The sequence below is a fragment of the Babylonia areolata genome, chromosome 24 (genome assembly GCF_041734735.1).
Source record: "Babylonia areolata isolate BAREFJ2019XMU chromosome 24, ASM4173473v1, whole genome shotgun sequence".
NCBI lineage: Eukaryota > Metazoa > Mollusca > Gastropoda > Neogastropoda > Buccinidae > Babylonia > Babylonia areolata.
The window spans coordinates 17,876,527-17,893,904 of NC_134899.1; the positions used below are offsets into that span (position 1 = coordinate 17,876,527).

At 39.9% G+C, this 17,378-nt stretch overlaps 1 protein-coding gene across 3 annotated transcripts in view; it reads right to left on the minus strand.

Moving 5' to 3' along the window:
- LOC143299205 (uncharacterized) overlaps positions 1-17,378 on the minus strand; it is a 66,607-nt gene that overhangs the window by 43,651 nt on the left and 5,578 nt on the right. For all 3 annotated transcript variants that reach the window (XM_076612388.1, XM_076612389.1, XM_076612387.1), the window contains exons 3-4: positions 16,509-16,543; positions 8,847-8,892 (exon numbers count right to left, since the gene is read on the minus strand). In XM_076612388.1, coding sequence (XP_076468503.1) covers positions 8,847-8,892; positions 16,509-16,543 — 81 coding nt within the window. The remainder of the gene's footprint in view (positions 1-8,846; positions 8,893-16,508; positions 16,544-17,378) is intronic.

Below are 17,378 nucleotides of genomic sequence, written 5' to 3' on the forward strand. Positions count from 1 at the left end.
TGACATCTAATTAGTTTTTTTCAAAGATGTAGTCATTACTTAATTTTTTCCAGGAGATTCATAACAAAAGACGAAAAAAAAAAAAAAAAAAAAAGGAAAGAAAGCAAAACAAAGCAGATGAAAGACATTCTCCATCTACTGAATGGATGCCATGGAAACATCTAGCACGCCATCAAAAACACACAGCTCCCAATCCTCCCTGTGCGGGGTGGAACTGTAAGGGGCACTCCGCAGTGAGTCAACACCCAACCAACCAATCACCCATTTCCAGTCATCGATTGGCGTTGGGAGGAGGAGTGGACGATCTTGCCTTCCTTCCCTTCCCTTCCCCTCCTCCCCAGGTATCTCCCTGAAGGCGAAGCAGCCTGTGGAAATAATTGATGGACCCCAGGGGCAAAATAGCAACACTGTGTCCAGGAAACCTGTCTTGGAAGATAAGTGGCAGCGGCAGGGCTTCACGCAGTCCTCTGGCCAGGTATACACCCGGAGACTTGAGAGAGAAGGGGGGGTAGAGGAGGGGGTGAGGGTGGGAAACAGAGAGAGGGAAGGGATGGGGTGGAGGGGAACAGAGAGGTAAGGAGAGGGGGAAGAACGAGGGGACAGTGAGAGGAAGTGTTTGAAAAGAATAGTGTGGGTGTGTGTGTATGTGTGTGTGTGTGGGTGGGAAGGAGGGGCGGGGGGCAATGTTGGGTGGTGGGTTTGGAGGGCATGATGAGTGGGGGCAGTGGGGGCATATGCTGTGTGAGCATGTGTGTCTGTGAGTGAGTGATGTGCACAGTAGTTTTTGTGCATGCCAGTGCATGCCCATGAGAATGGATACACACATTCAATCTTTCTGATCCATTCCACTGAAAAGTCAGGCCTGTGAATCCTTCTCATGCATGGTTTCATCAAATACTGTAACTGTTGAACTACATGGAACCATACTTCAGTGCCGAAGCATTCCCTTTCATAGAGGACAGTCTTCCCACCCCCCTAACCCTCCTCCACACCCCCCCCTTTTTTTTTACCCATCTTCTGTGCCATCTTTATGGCATTACTCCGAGCAAGAGCATATCTATGTTCTCCCAGGCATGTGTTCCTTTGAGTCTAAGTTTCTGCAAGGTTATGTTCCCCCAGGTCTGTGTTCACAGAAACAGTTTTTTGGTAGGATTATATTCTGTAGGTTTAGGCTATATCTTTCATCATAGACACACTTTTGTGAAGTGGTCAGCTGTGGTCAGTGGCCAAAACATATTTGTTAAAGTATTTATTCTTTGAAAGAGATGACTCATTATGCAGAAAGATGTCAGCAAAACGCACACTTCTGGATAGTGGTAAGTTCTCATCGGCAAATAGTCAAAACCAGGTCATGATGTCTTGGTACTGCATACGAGTGATAAATTGCCACATTCTGAAAAGTTTTGGGTAGCAGTTAGTTTTGTTCTGCAATGATCAGCAGCAGTCAGTCATCACTATGGCCGTCACTTAGGAACCAAGATGATGTATTGTGCCGTCATTGTTGGGAACACATGTGGCTTTGTAGTCCAAAGTCTGAAGCACACATATGGTTACAGTCTGGCATAGGTCACTAACAGGCAGAGCAAGCACAGGCACAGATGCAGCAGTAGTCAGTAGTGGTCAGTTAATGGTCAAATCCTGTCGGGGTCCTAGTATTCCATATCAATGCTTAGCCTGGGTGAACACAGATCACAGGAAATTCAGGCCTGACTTTAAATTAAATTCTGATTTGGGGGAACACAGACCAGAGGGAACACAGACATGCTTCCCTCCTGAGCCACTCATCCCTGACTCCCCACTTCACAGTCATGTCGGTACTTGTTCCGAAACAGCCCAAGTGTTAGCTGCTTAATACACAGGAAGCTATCAATGTCAGGCCATGATGCAGACACAGCGAGTCACTTCAGTGGTGTTCAGTGGTGTCTGTTGCACTGATTCCTAATACAGGTGTGAAGTGCTGCTATTATGGATAATAGTGTCCTTGACCTAGAAATGGACACCTTTAGGCCTCGTTTAGTTTAGTTTTGTTTTGCCTCTCTTTTACTGAACGTCTGTGATTCATTCCACAACCTCATCCCTGGTAAGAAAATCAGGATTTCCACCTTGGAATGCCACACAGACCTCAACCCCAGAAAAACAGCCAGTACATCATCTCTCTTCAGACAGCCAGTATCCCCCCTCCCCCCACCAGCTCCCTTGAAATGCCAGATGGACTTCACACCTAGACAGACATCCACAACTCCAACTTCCTTGAACAACAAAATCTTCATAACACCAAGACCCCAATGCTCGAAAACTTGACAATGAGAATTTCTTTTCTTTTTTTTCTCACAGAAACTTTAACACATACACCCATAAATATGTTTTATGGAATGTAAGAATTTTTTTCTTCTAATAATTGAAAGAATAAAGGAATGGAAAAAATGTGACACACACACACACACATGTACTTTCAATTATATACATAGATGATAATAATAATAATAATGGATACTTATATAGCACACTATCCAGAAATCTGCTCTAGGTGCTTTACAAAAACACTTTGTTGACATAAAACATTACATCTATGTTACACACACACACACACACACACACACACACACACACACACTGCACACATACATTTTAACATACATGTGTATCTAACAGCTACCCTAACACATACGCACACATAGGCAGGCACAAACTTACATAAACACACGCACACACAATACACATTCATATACATTCGTTTAGTTATGTACACATACATATGTATACACACATAGTCAAGCACAGCTACTGCAAAGGAAGTGGACCTGCCACAATTGAACTTACTGCTGAGGGAAATGGTGAGTTTTGAGATGAGATTTAAAGGATGGGAGGGAATCAGAATGACGGAGGTTATCAGGGAGCTTGTTTCATGTCTTTGGCGATTGAAAAGAAAACGATCTGTGTCCATAGGTCTTACTTCTGACGTGAGGTACCCTGAGAAGTTGAGTATCAGAGGAAGAACGGAGCTGGTGAGACGGGGTATAGATATGGAGGAGTTCAGAAAGATACTTGGGGCCAAATCCGTTGACTGCAGAAAAGGTCAGAGTGGATAGCTTATAGTCTATTCGATCAGAAACAGGCAACCAGTGGAGAGACTGAAGGAGAGGAGAAACATGGTTAAATTTAGAAGCTCTGCAAATGAGTCTGGCAGCGTTATTCTGAATTCGCTGGAGTCTGTCCAACAGATATTTGGGAAGGCCGGCCACAAGAGAGTTGCAGTAATCCAATCTTGAGAGAACCAGAGAGCATATAAGTGTCTTGGTTGCATCGGTTGAGAGATAGTTGTGGATAGAGCTGATTCTACGCGGTTCCAAATAGGCAACTTTACAGATATTCCAAATGTGCTGTTGGAAGGAAAGAGACTGGTCTAGGATTACACCAAGACTGTGAACAGAAGGAGAAAGTGAAACAGGTGTGCTACTGATCAGAACAGAGTCAGGAAAGGAAGGATGTTGACAAAGCTTCTTTGGACAGGTTATCATAAATTCAGTCTTATCATCATTTAGTTGCAGCTTGTTGAGAGTCATCCAGTCCTTTAGGCCAGCAATGCACTCCTGTGTTCGAGTCACCAGTGCATCAAATTCAGTTATGGAAGCCGACTGATAAGTTGCGTGTCATCAGCAAAGCTCTCATGCAACATCGTGTGATGACTGATGACATCCGACACATAAAGAAACAATGGAGAAAAAGAGAGGGAGAGAAAAGAAGAAGAAGAAAAAAAGAAAGAAAGCAGGGACAAAGACCATATTCACATACATAGATAAAGAAGAATCTGAGAAAAAGACGGACAGAAAAGAAAAGAAAAAAAAAGAAAAAAAAAGAAAAAAGAAAAGAAAGGACGGAAAAAAAAGAAAAAGAAAGGCAATACGGGTTCCTTTATTTGTACCTTCAGGTTGCATTTTCAGCTCCCACATTCATTGACCTCTTTCTACGGGTGGGTTTTTATTATGTCTGGGACCATTGTCACCCTGTCATTTTGCCAGTCATTTCCAGGAAATGCACTAACGATGGGTATGATCACATTGCCCTAACCTACAAGGTGTGACTGTGGGATCGTTATTTCATTGTGCAGTTTTTTATCTTCTGCATGTTTTTTCCCCCCTATGGGTGATTTTTCACACAAGTACATCTGCACATATAAGCTGACTTTGGAAATCAGTAGACAATTTTTTTTTTAAAGGGGAGGGGTTCTTCGCTGTTGACCCATCAGGGGCTGCTAACAGGATTCAAAGTGGTAAAATCACATAAAAGAACTGAAAAAGCATAAACATGTAGGCTCTCAAAAGCTGACCAAGATGCTATGTTAATGCATAGTTAACGGATCTATTCTCCCACCATTTTTGTTTATTTATTAACTTAAAAAACAACAACAACAAAATGTTAGATCTATCTATGCAATTTGAAGGATGATTTCCAGTGCTAAAAATAATCATTAATTATTTTTTGTTCTCTCTAATGTTCATTTTGTGCCTCAGGTAAGACTGCTCTACAGCAAAACCATTATATGGACACAATGCCAGTTGATGGTCTTTCTTGTATACACTCCCTATGAAAGCAAATGTTTTGTCTTGATGATTTTGATCTGGCATCATAACAATGTGTGTTTTCTCACTCATTCATGTTGATGAATATAATGCATTCACACATCAACAGATGCCTGATGCTTGCTTGTGTTTTTAAACACTTACACTTGCACACACACGCACGCATACGAACGCACACACTTATGCACACCCACACCAACACAAGCATGCGTTGTAACTGTTGGATTGTTTTTTTTCTGCACTTCACACCTCCTATGTCTCTTTCACTCTCACATGCTCTCTCTCACTTTCTCTCTGGATGATGATAGAAGGCTGGATGTTGAAAAGCAGCTGTGCTTACTCCACTACCCTCTTGAAATAAAAATTTGTTTGGTTTCATTTAGTTTCTCTGAACATTGCTGCGTAATATGTGAACAATGCTGTGTAAATGTGTGAACAATGCTGTGTAAATGTGTGAACAATGCTGTGTAAATGTGTGAACAATGCTGTGTAAATGTGTGAACAATGCTGTGTAATGTGTGAACAATACTGTGTAATATGTAGAAAAATGAAAGAAAGTGTGTGTGTGTGTGTGTGTGTGTGTGTGTGTGTGTGTGTGTGTGTGTGTGTGTGTGTGTTCACACATACTCCACCTCCTTGTAAATCAGCCTGTAGTGACATGTTTCACTTTCAATATGAATGATAGCATATTTATCATATTCTGCTAGATTCAGCCAGTTCGAAACAAATATGTTTTTTAACTTGTGACTTCAGTCCTTCATAGTGCTAAGCAGCACGCTTTAGTAAATGATTACACGCAAGAAGAGAAAATAAAGTATAAAAAAAAAGTGGTTGCTATGAACAAGATAGAGAGAGAGAGAGAGATAGAGAGAGAGAGAGAGAGAGAGAGGGAGAGAGAGAGAGAGAGAGAGAGAGAGAACAAGAACAAGAACAAAACTTTAATCTCCAGAACTCTGGCCCCTAGCAAGAGGTCAAAAGTACACAACATGGTAATCACGCAGTGACAACAAAATGTAAAATACATACTAACTTAAACCTGTGTGTGTGTGTGTGTGTGTGTGTGAGAGAGAGAGACGGAGAGAGGGGCAGAAGACATTAAAGTGTGTGTGTGTGTGTGTGTGTGTGTGTGTGTGTGTTCACGCACACGCTTCATTATTCATTTTAAAAGAAAAAGATGGGGGATAGGGATGACAAAGAGTGAAGACAAAGAATGGAGACCCCATGACATCCTTCATGGGGATAAAACTGGTTCATCTATTCTAATTCATATACAATCATGCATTGCATCAGCATATACGCAAAAAAGACAAAAAGAAAAAAAAAGACAACAAAACAGGCAAAACAAAAAAACAAACAAAAAACAATACCCCTCCCTGCCCCCTCGTCCCCCCCCCCCAAAAAAAAAAAAAAATTGCACCAATTATCCCTGTTCCAAACACAGTGGCACCACCATGTGCTGTTTATGATCTTTATCTAAAGCCTCATAAAACACAGCTTGTTTATCTTCTTGGGGGGAATATCTTTATGGATGACCCGGATATGTCCTCTCTAGAACTGACAACAAACACTGAACCTTGTTTATCCCTGCCAAGACCGACCTTTTCATGACTGATGGATTTCCTTTCTCTTTGTTCAAACTCTGCTTGTAGTGACAGAGGGTGAGAGAGAGAGGTGAGAGAAACAGAGAGAGAGAGAGAGAGAGAGAGAGAGAGAGTTTGTGTGTATGTGTGTGTGTGTGTGTGTGTGAGAGAGAGAGAGAGAGAGAGAGAGAGAGAGAGAAGAGAGAGAGAGAGAGAGCATGCATAAGAGAGGAGACACACACACATGGTGATGAGACACAGAGAGAGACGCAAATAAAGTGTGCGAGAGTGTACGTGCATGAGAGAGATTGACAGACAGAAATGGTGAAAATGAATACAGATCGACAGATTAAAAAAAACAAACAAAAAAACCCTGCAGCCATGTTGTTGGACAGCTTGCTCGTGTTATCTGTTTTTTTGTGAAATGGAACCGCCTGCCCTACAGTGCGTGTGTATGTGTGAGTGTGAGTGTGTGTGTGTGTGTGTGGTGCCCTGCAGTGTTGTGTAGTCCCTCTCACTGTTCTATTGACCAGGACAAATGGTACCCTGGCAGAAAAAAAAAAAGAAAAAAAAAAAAAAAAAAGCTGGTGAAGGAAAATAATGACAGGTTCATTTTTCATGTTGTGTGTTTTATGTTTTTTTTCTTCTTCTGGGGATGGTTTTGGGGTTGGGTGGAGGGTTGGGTGTCCTTTCTTTCTGTCAACTCTGGATATCTCTCCCTTACATGGGTGACAAGGGGATCAATACTGGGTGAATGCAAGGGTGTAAATGAGATGGAAAGGTAGAGAGAGAGAGAGAGGGATGGGATGTAGGACACACACACACACATGCACACACACACACTCACACACACAGTGTTTGTTTTTGTGGGGGTGAGGGGGTGTCAGGTGGGGAAAGTAACCATAGAATTCAAAGCCTCTCTTTAGGTCAACAGAAAAAAAAGGTAAACACAAACTAGATTACTTTAAACCACAGGCATCTTTCTTTCAAAGGAAGTGATCTCTGTAAGTGGGTAAACAAACTGACACACAATATTCTGACATGTTATTTAAATAAATAAGATGAAAAGCTGCCCACAGCTTTTTGGCATCAGCAATGTCACCCTGATATAATGAACTTTTCTTCAACCCTGGCATTCTTGAGGCTGCATGAACTGATACCCCCTAGGATAATGCAGGCACCACTAATTCCTTCCTTGAGATAATTAAGCGTCATATTTTCCTGTTGCCTTTTGTTGCTTGTTTGTTTGTTTGTCTTGACAGGATATTGTTTTGAATTACTGATTACAGGAAGCTGCTTTCCTACAATCAAGAGGTGTGGTTTTACATCACAAATTCTGATAGGGGTGTAGTGTGAACATCTTATGTTCCTTGTTTTCCTGAATTATGAGAGCTGGTTTTCCTTGACATTATCTTGACAGGGGTGTACTGTGAACATCTGTTGTACAGCAATTACACCTTTTCTGGATTAGTGCTGAATGATGAAAAAATGAGGTTTGTTGAACATGGTTTAGTGTTCACAACCTCTGCAGCAGTGTCTAAACACAGGGCCAGGGCGTGTATGCAGTCCACACTTTGTTACTGCCCCATCATCTGCACCGTTTCAATGGCTTTTTTCTCATGCCCTGCACATTCCTTCACACACAGCCTAACTCAGCAGTCCACAGGGAACCACTGATGTTAGGCTGCCAGGAGGTTACACACCAGAGGAAATCCGGCATCACTGCTGAGTCACTTTGGTAGTCTTCAGTGGTGCCCGTTATGATTCAACATATGCAAGACACCATCTACTAAGCCCCCTGCGAGACAACAATCGACCACTGACCATTAGAAAAAAAGATAGTTAAAGGCATAACACAGCATCACTATACAAAACGGTAGTTTTAAAGCTGAAGCTAGTTTTGGAATGTGAAGATTTGGATACAGGTGATTCTAGCAAACTATGATTTATAAAATGCACTGTAATGTTGATTTTAAATTTCTTCTCACAAAAGAACTCTGCAGGTCATGCTGCTTTTTGTGGGAAGATTGTATCTGAAAGCAAGGCACTCACGTTACTACAAAGAATGTTGGGGTAGGGAAGAAGTAAATGATTCAAATAAGCCCATAGAGGAGAGATGGAAGTTTCTTTTTTATAGTCCAGTTTGTTGGCAGTTTGTGGTAACAAAGTGAAATAGGTCAAACTCAGCCAATCAGTTACTGAGTGAGAGGAATAGGTCCAAACTCAGCCAGTCTCCACACTGAGCCATGTACAGAGAGCGTGTTGCCAGTATCATTCTCTTGTCATTCAAACTAACACCATCCTTAATTGCTAAGTCAGTGCTAAACAATGCCACCTGTGCCACTTGGCCACCGCTGGTCTGAAATTACACCTAACAGGATCTACTTATGTGGATTAATTCAGTTCAGTTCAGTTCAAAATACTCTGTCGGCTTCAAGCAAGTAAAACAGAAAACTTTCTTTTGGCCTATTCAAACGCTTGTTAACAAATATCAAAGCGAAATGAAAAAGAATAAGTACCTGGCACACCCTTCCCTGATCACCATGCACACACCAATAATCATGTAAAAAGAAAACATTCAGACAAGAAAATATCAAATTTGAAGATAAAGTGAAACAAAAATTAAAAAAAAAACAACCAAAACCCAAAAAAGCAGCTGAAACAGACTGTTTCACAATAAACATACCTTCGCTGTCCTTGAACTTTTTTATGGCCACCAACTCCCCATTCTCCTGGAACACAGAAAAAAAAGGATTGCTATCAAAACATGACAATGAAACAAAAATAAACATGTTGTCTCTCCTTCCTGCCTTGTGGACAATAATCAGATGGTGATACTCTTTGCAGCTGGCTGAAACACCAGGGCCATTCATGGATTCTTGTGAAACACAGAATCAAATATAAAATAAACTTAAAATTGTTCCCCAGTTTCAAAGTGTGTGGACTGAACCGTAATATCCAGTAAACCACATCTGCTGAAAGAAAAAGTAAGGAAGGGTGCAAATGACTGACATGTGCAAAAAAAAGACTGCACACTCGTCAGGGTTTGAGAGAATATGCGACAGCAGAGAGAAGGGTGGGGAGAACTGTCTCCATGGAAAAGCGGACCATATATTTTGGGATTTCAAAAGGGAAGATCATGACAGAGAGAGAAGACCACTCTACTATCTTTGCTGCACATTTATAATTGAAAACAGGACAGCGATCTGACTGAAAGACAAACATCAAATATTTGGTGTAATATGTCAAAGTGATTTTGGGAAAAGACTCACTCAAATCTACAGCTTGAGATTTCTGATACACATCAGTTTTTAGTCAAGAATGGTATTTAACAAACAAACAAACAACTAAAAAAAAAAAAAAAAAATGTTGCAAGTCTGGAGATGCTAAGGCATTTCTTCATTTTATGTAATTACAACAGTAGAGGAAAGAAAGTATTTAATATTGTTCCTGCTGAAATACTGAAAAGAAAAGCATCCACTCCACATGCATGCACACACACACACACACACACACACACTTACACACCAACACATAAAGCTACTCTTTTCCCACTTCATATCCTTTTTTGTCCATTTATGCCAATTTGTAAGGGGAAAATTATCTCTCCATATCTCTCTCTGTTTGTTTGTCGGTCTGTCTCTCTGTAAGTCTCCAGAATCTCTCTCTCTCTCTAAGTGTTTTAGGGACTGTTTGATAAAATTACAGCTTGGTCTGCTCCCAGTAAATGGATCCATTTTCAGGAGAACATTCAAATGTAATTCAAATTACGCCTGCAAACGTTGTAATGTGGTCGAAGATGAAAACCATTTTATAAACAATTGTGTCCTTTACAAAAACCTGCGGCAAAAACATCTGAACTCTGAAGGTCAATCGTATGTTCACTTGCTGAAGAATGGTTCTGTTTACAGTATTCGTAAACTCTGCGTTTATATGTTTAATGCCCTGTAGATACGACAGGAATTCTTTGACAGCAATGAAGAAATTCAGAATTACTTTACTATGCACAAGAAACACTTTTGTTCGAAAGGTTCAAGTTAGTATGTATTTTACATTTTGTTGTCGCTGTGTGATCACCATATTGTGTACTTTTGACCTCTTTCTAGGGACTGGAGGCCTGGAGATTAAAGTTTTTGTTCTTGTTCTTGTTCTCTCTCTCTCTCTCACACACACACAACTCACTACACCACATCACACAATTTTTTTCCTCCCCCGGGCATCTTCCCAAGTCTGAAAAGCTCACGCAGAAAAGTCAATCAATACTTATCAATACACTACAAGTTTCCAGCTAACCCGAGAACCTAAAGCAAGCACACATGAGCCATTGAATACCATGCAACATAATCCTGCTGCATCAATGACCTGTCATGTGTCAACACCCTAACTGAGGGCTCAGTTCCTGATCTGTACAGTGCGTAAAACATTCTTCCCCCAAAATGCATACGCTTGAATGCTTGTTTTGTTTGGCGGCTGATTCCTTGGCCGCTATGTCTGGAATGCTGATGCCTGTTCTTCCGTGTGTGTGTGTGTGTGTGTGTGTGTGTGAAACAAATATGCACAGTGTGAAAACATGTGTGTGTGTGTGTGTGTGTGTGTGTGTGTGTGTGTGTGTAGTGGGATGACAAGGGGAATATTATGTATGCAAGTGAAAAAGTTGTTCATATTTGTGTGCACATTCCATTCCTGTGATAGTATGTGTGTGTGTGTGTGTGTGTGAAACAAACATGCACAGTGTGAAAACATATGTGCGTGTGTGTAGTGGGATGACAAGGGGAATATTATGTATGCAAGTGAAAAAGTTGTTCATATTTGTGTGCACATTCCATTCCTGTGATAGTATGTGTGTGTGTGTGTGTGTGTGTGTGTGCGTGTGTGTGTGTGTGCGTGTGTGTTTGTGTGTGTGATTGTTCTCATGTATAATTATGTCTTTCAATAAAATGTTTATATGATGAAAAAAAAAAAAAAAAAAAAAAAAAAAGAAAAAAAAGAAGAAAAAAAAGCAAGAACATGTTATATTTCAGTCTGACTCAAGAAAACAAAAAAGACAGACGGAATGCATGTATGTATGCTTGCATGCACATGCATACAAGTATGACAGCACATCAGCATATAATATGCACATTTTTTGGAAGTGCACATAACCAAGAAATGAAAGCAAAAATGCACTTTATTTCAATTTGTGTATGGAGGGAGGAAACGAAAGACCTTCACCTTAAAATAATTCTGTGTCTTCCAAGGACACACACACACACACACACACACACATAATCACGCCCGCCATTGTTTTTTTGACCTGGCCAACAGTGCAGCGAGGTACAGTGACATACATTGATAAGTTTTTTTGCTTGCTTGCCTCTCCTTCGTTTATTCATGTCATAGTAGTTTAATGGGTGTGGATTGATTTCTTTTGTTATTGCCTGGCTTGTTTGCGATGAATCCCTTCCCTACAACTTAAGTACGCTTGTTTTGGGTGTGGTCATCAGGTTCTCTCTTTGCTTTTGTTTTAAGAATACATAGAGGTTTCCGTTGTACTCTTCGCAAATCCGGGTGGAGCACACGGGCAAATATTCAAAGGGTACTAAAAATCCATTGTGAACGAGCACACACCCCAGTCTCAAGAGGTCGTGTCTGTCATTTAACACACAGACAAAGGCACGTAGCCATAGACACACACACACACACACACTGACACACACACACATACATATTTATAAACATACAGAGAAACAAACACCTGACCAGGAAGCGACTGTCCATAGGTTCAAGTGATGTACGGACAGAGATTTTTATTACCTCTTTCACTATGTGACACCTTGAGTGGTGTGGGCTGCCATTCATACGGATAAGACGATAAACTGTGGACTCGTGTGCAGCCTGCCCTTAGCGTATATAAAACAACCCATGTCAACAAAAGGGTTGGCCCTAGCAAAATTCTGAAGAAATATCCTTTTGGAGAGTTAAAGCAGATGCGCTTGAGAGAAGAAAACAAAAAAAAGAAAAAAGCGTGGCACTGCAATTTAGTAACATGCTCTGCCCTCGGAGACTGCAGCCCTAACTTCACAAAGAGAAATATGTTGTGACAAAAAGTAATACAAAACAATACTATATAATACAATGTGATACAAACACAGACACATACACATGTGCAGTTTGTGGTCAAAATCTTTTTAGTCACTATCACCTGTGAACACATCCCACTAACTCAAGAGGTCCTGTCCCATGCTGAACACAAACACAGACGTGTATGGACACATGTAGATGATAAAAGATATTAAAAGAATGAAAACACACACACACACACACACACACACACAGAAATACACACACTTAACACAAACACACACACAGAGAAATACACACACTTAACACACACACACACAGAAATACACACACTTAACACGCACACTCTTAGCTGTCAAAGTGTTTGTTGTTCCGCTCAAACACCCTCCCTGCCCCACCCACTCCCCCAGCTCTCCAAAGGGTTACAATGGACACAAAATCAGTGACTGATAAGAGAAGAGGTCAGGTGGGTACTGTCCAAATCCCCCCCCACCTCTGGTTTATCAAAACAACCCTTGACACCATAGTGTAACCACACCGAGGCTGTTGCACTACTACATAACATATATAATTACCCATTTGATACAATCAGAAGGAAAAAAAATTATTGCTTAAAGATACTATCTACATGTGTGTGTGTGTGTGTGTGTGTGTGTGTGTGTCTGTGTGTGTGTGTGTGTGTGAGTGAGAATCAGATATTCTTATCGACTTGTCAGCTGTGTGTGTGTGTGTGTGTGTGTGTGTGTGTGTGAGTGAGAATCAGATATTCTTATCGACTTGTCAGCTGCCCTGACACAGTAGACTATTCAATCCTTCTTTCCCCTCTCCAATATACATTTGATATCAACACCACTGCTCTCAGCTGGTTCAAATCATATCTCACCGACCAATTCCAGTCTGTAACAGTTGACAATTGCCAGTTTGAACTCGTTAAAATCAAACATGGAGTCCCTCTGGGATCTGTTTTAGGCCCCATACTCTCTACACTGTACACTGCTCTCCTCGCTGAAATCATTAACCACCACAATGCAGTCATCTTTCTTTTACCAATGTCACTCAACTTCAGAAAAGCAAAATCTCTGAAAATGTGTCAGCTTTCTTGCAAGACACAACCGAATGCTTCCTGGACATTAAGAACTAGATGACTGTGAATAAGTTACAACTGAACGCAGACAAAACTGAAGGAATTATTGTAAGAACTAAACAAAGACTCTTCCTTCACAACTGACTCATCAAACTTGCCATTACATCCACGCCTCCTTCCAGCTCAGACAAGAGCCTCGGTGTTGTCCATGAAAAAAAGTATCAAGTCAGACCACTCAATCATGCTACAGTCATTTACGGAGCATCAGTTCTATTCGGAAATATCTGACGCAACATCTGAACTCCTTGTTTTTCTCACTCTTTCTCGCTTCAACAACCATAACTCTCCGTTGTCTGGTTTGCCTACTTCATCCATTCACTCCCTATAATGCATACAAAACTATGGCTCCCTGTCTCACAAAGAATAAAGTACAAGATCAGCATTTTGTTATAAATGTATTAAGAAAACTTGCCCCTTCCTATTTCTATAGAGTTCTGCCTTCACTTCTAACATCTCATCTCATTTTTTGATCAGCTTTGGATCCAATTCTCTTTCCGAGTACCCAGATTCGAACACTTAACACTTGGCTGCTGCCATTTCTCTGTCTCAGGCTCTTGCACTTGGAATGAGCTCCCCTTTCAGTCTGTCAGGTCTTTGAACTCAACTCTTTTCAAGTCTGGCATTAAAGCCTACATCTTACAAAAATAGACCTCTCTCCCTCCCTGCTTCCTCCTTGTCTATAGTTCTTCCAGTTTTCTATTTACATGTGTCTATAATTTTTGTTTTTCCTCTCCATAAGTTATATATGCATGTGAATGACTGGTGTGCAAGTGCTCTGATTTCTTTCTGCAGAAGATTCAGAACTATATTATGTCAATATTATCATTATCATTATCATCATCATCATCAATATCATTATAAGGAACAACATAAAAAAAAACTTGCATCAAATTCTCTCTCCATCTGTCTCTGTCTGTCTGTCTCTATCAATATATAAAAGAAGGAAACTACATTTCTGGCTGCCTTCTTCAGTGCATTAGAAATGAACCATAACTGAAAAATGAACATTGTGTGCGTGCGTGTGTGCGTGCATGTGTGTGTGTTTGTGTTTGTGCTTGTGCCTGTCTGTCTGTCTTTCTGTCTGTGGATATATTATATATTTTAAAAGTTTTTTTTTAAACATATATTATGCTCCAGGTGCCATTAAAAGAGAAGGGAAATAAAATAAAACGGCAGATGAGTGATTATATGTATCATTTAATGAGTTAATGCTTTCTTCCTCTTCTTCTTCATCTTTATTTCATTTTTTTCTTTTTTTTTTTTTTTTTTAACAAACTAACTGTAATATTTTTTCCTCTGAGAAATCTGTATTCAGTGACCATTTATAACCATGTGTTCATTGCCTTGGAAACAAGACAGTGACAAAAACCTATAGACAGATGTAGAGAGATAGAAAGCCAATCACAGACAGACAAAAACAGACAAACAAGAGATGCACAGATCTACATCCCAGACACAATTCCAGTTCCAAGGAGGCACAAAACGTATGAACTGATTCATGCATACAGACTACATCTGCAAACAATGGGGGCTGATGCCTGACCAGCACATAAACCCAGTGCACTGGCTGTGAGAAGGGAGAGGGAAACCATTTATATGCAGATGCTAACTCTGTATTGAGACTAAAATGGGACTCTAAAAGAGCAAGACAACAATACACGTCAATGTGCAAATACTCAAGCTCACACAAAACCAACAGACAAGATTCCACACACACACACACACACACACACACACACACCACATACACACACACACACACACACTCACACACACAAGATATGCAGAATAACAGAGAGACATAAAAACAAAGCGAGTGGTGACTGGTCTGACTCAGAGATACTGTGAAGTGTCATTAAATGTCAAGTGAAATCAATATCACCTAGAAAGAAGTGAGGAGAGAGACAGTCCTGCATAGCGAGTGAGTGAGTGAGAGGGAGGGAGACAGAGAGAGAGACAGAGACAGATATAGGGACAGAGAGACATAAAGGCAGACATGAACATGGACACGGACATTGTTTTATTGTCATTGAAAATTATATCCTTTCGGCAAGGGGGACAATATATGAACAGACAAAAGAATAACAGCAGAATACAGATAACATTCAATGAATATATTGCTAAAACTGAGTAAGAGTAAAAAAAAAATTATAAAAAAACCCACAACATAAACCAAAACTGTGAATGTTAACACTGACAGTTACATTCATACATTCTTCAAGGGTAGCTTGGTTGTAGACAATGCAACTGCAACGTAACATTTGGAGGCATATCAAATAGGCACACAAATGTACACTCACAATCCACTCAATTCACATGCGCGTGCGCACGCACGCACACACACACACACACACACACACCTGTATTGGTTATTCAGTGCCTTTCACAAAATTTATACAAATCATATGACTCACCTTGACCATAAAACTTTCTCAAAGAAAAAAACAACAAACTTACAAAAAACAGAATGACATATGATTCATATAAGTTATGAAATGGACACCAGGGTAGCAGTATTTTTTTCTGATAACTGTAAGGCTTCCAAAGTTACTGGCTTTTTCTGACAATCCCTAGCTACAGCGATAAATCTTGCTTGTGATCTTATTCTCATTTTGTCATATCAGATCTATCAAAAGCATACTGATAAGGTCCATTTTCTTTGAAATTTCTCTGCTAGGAATTACACATTAGTTTTCTTTCAAATACCCTCATATGACTTACACACAAAAAGAAATGAATTTCATCTTCAACTAAAGCACCACACATTGGGCAATGGGAACATGCAGACGTGTCAGCAGAGAACATTTTTTGCTTTCACTTAGGCCTAAAGTTCTTAATCTGAATCAAGCCAGGCTGGTTCTGCGCCATTTATTAGTTATAACTTTAATGTACCATTCTGTCTGAAAAATGCCATTAAAAGAGTGACACCAAATGTATTTTTCTAACTCTTCAATGTGGGCATGCCAATCTTGTTTGTACAAATTAACTAATCTGTTTTTAAATTTTGCAAGAAATATTCGTTCATTGCCAACACAATGACACATCCAAACAATCCCAAAACCATGTGTGGTAGACATATAAGAGACAGAGAGAGACGGAGAGAGAAAGGAGATATATCAAAAAGTTAAATGAAAAATAATATACCTTGTGGCGACATTTCAGCACAACACCGTAGGCACCTGGGGAACAAAGACAAAAGATGAAACATTTCATCATTCTCTTTGCCAAACATGGTCTATAGAAACACAATAAATGAAATCAAATCATGTGTTGAAACACTTTTGGAATGATTTATGAAACAATTACAAAGCAGAAAAATATGTGCTGAAAAAGTTGCCAAAATTCTTTACAAAAAATTGGTATCCACACTGAAAGTTGCTGAAAACCAAAACCCATAAAAAAATCATGGTAAAAAATTGTAAAGCACAACAATATTGCAAATTCAGTTATGTAATATTAATAAATTCAGTGTATATTCTGCATTACTATAATGTTGTAAAGAAGGCAATAAATAAGTAATATGATGATTGATGAAGTTATGGAGATAATCATGCAATGGCATTTCACGCATGCTGCTGTTTCACATGTGAAGATACTCAGCAATTAACATTATCAATTGTACGCTGGTGGTAACTATACTGCATTACTGTTCTAATATGGCACTGTTTTCCTTGTTTACAAGCTCTGATTGATGTTTTTTCACCTTTATGTTAAAAAAAAAAACGAAAAAAAAGAAGAAAGAATAATACTGTCTACATGGTGTGTGTGTGTGTGTGTGTGTGTGTGTGTGTGTGTGTGTGTGTGTGTGTGTGTGTGTGTGTGTGTGTGTGTGTGTGTGTGTGTTGTGTGTGTGTGTGTGTCTGTGTGTGTCTATGTCTGTGTATATCTGTAAATACAGTATGTGAATCATGCAAACAGGACCTTGATTTATTGTCTCACAGATCTTAAAGATCCACCAAGATCACCACCGGATGGGGAGAAGAAGGCTGTCCTTGTATTATTCAAAATAAGAAC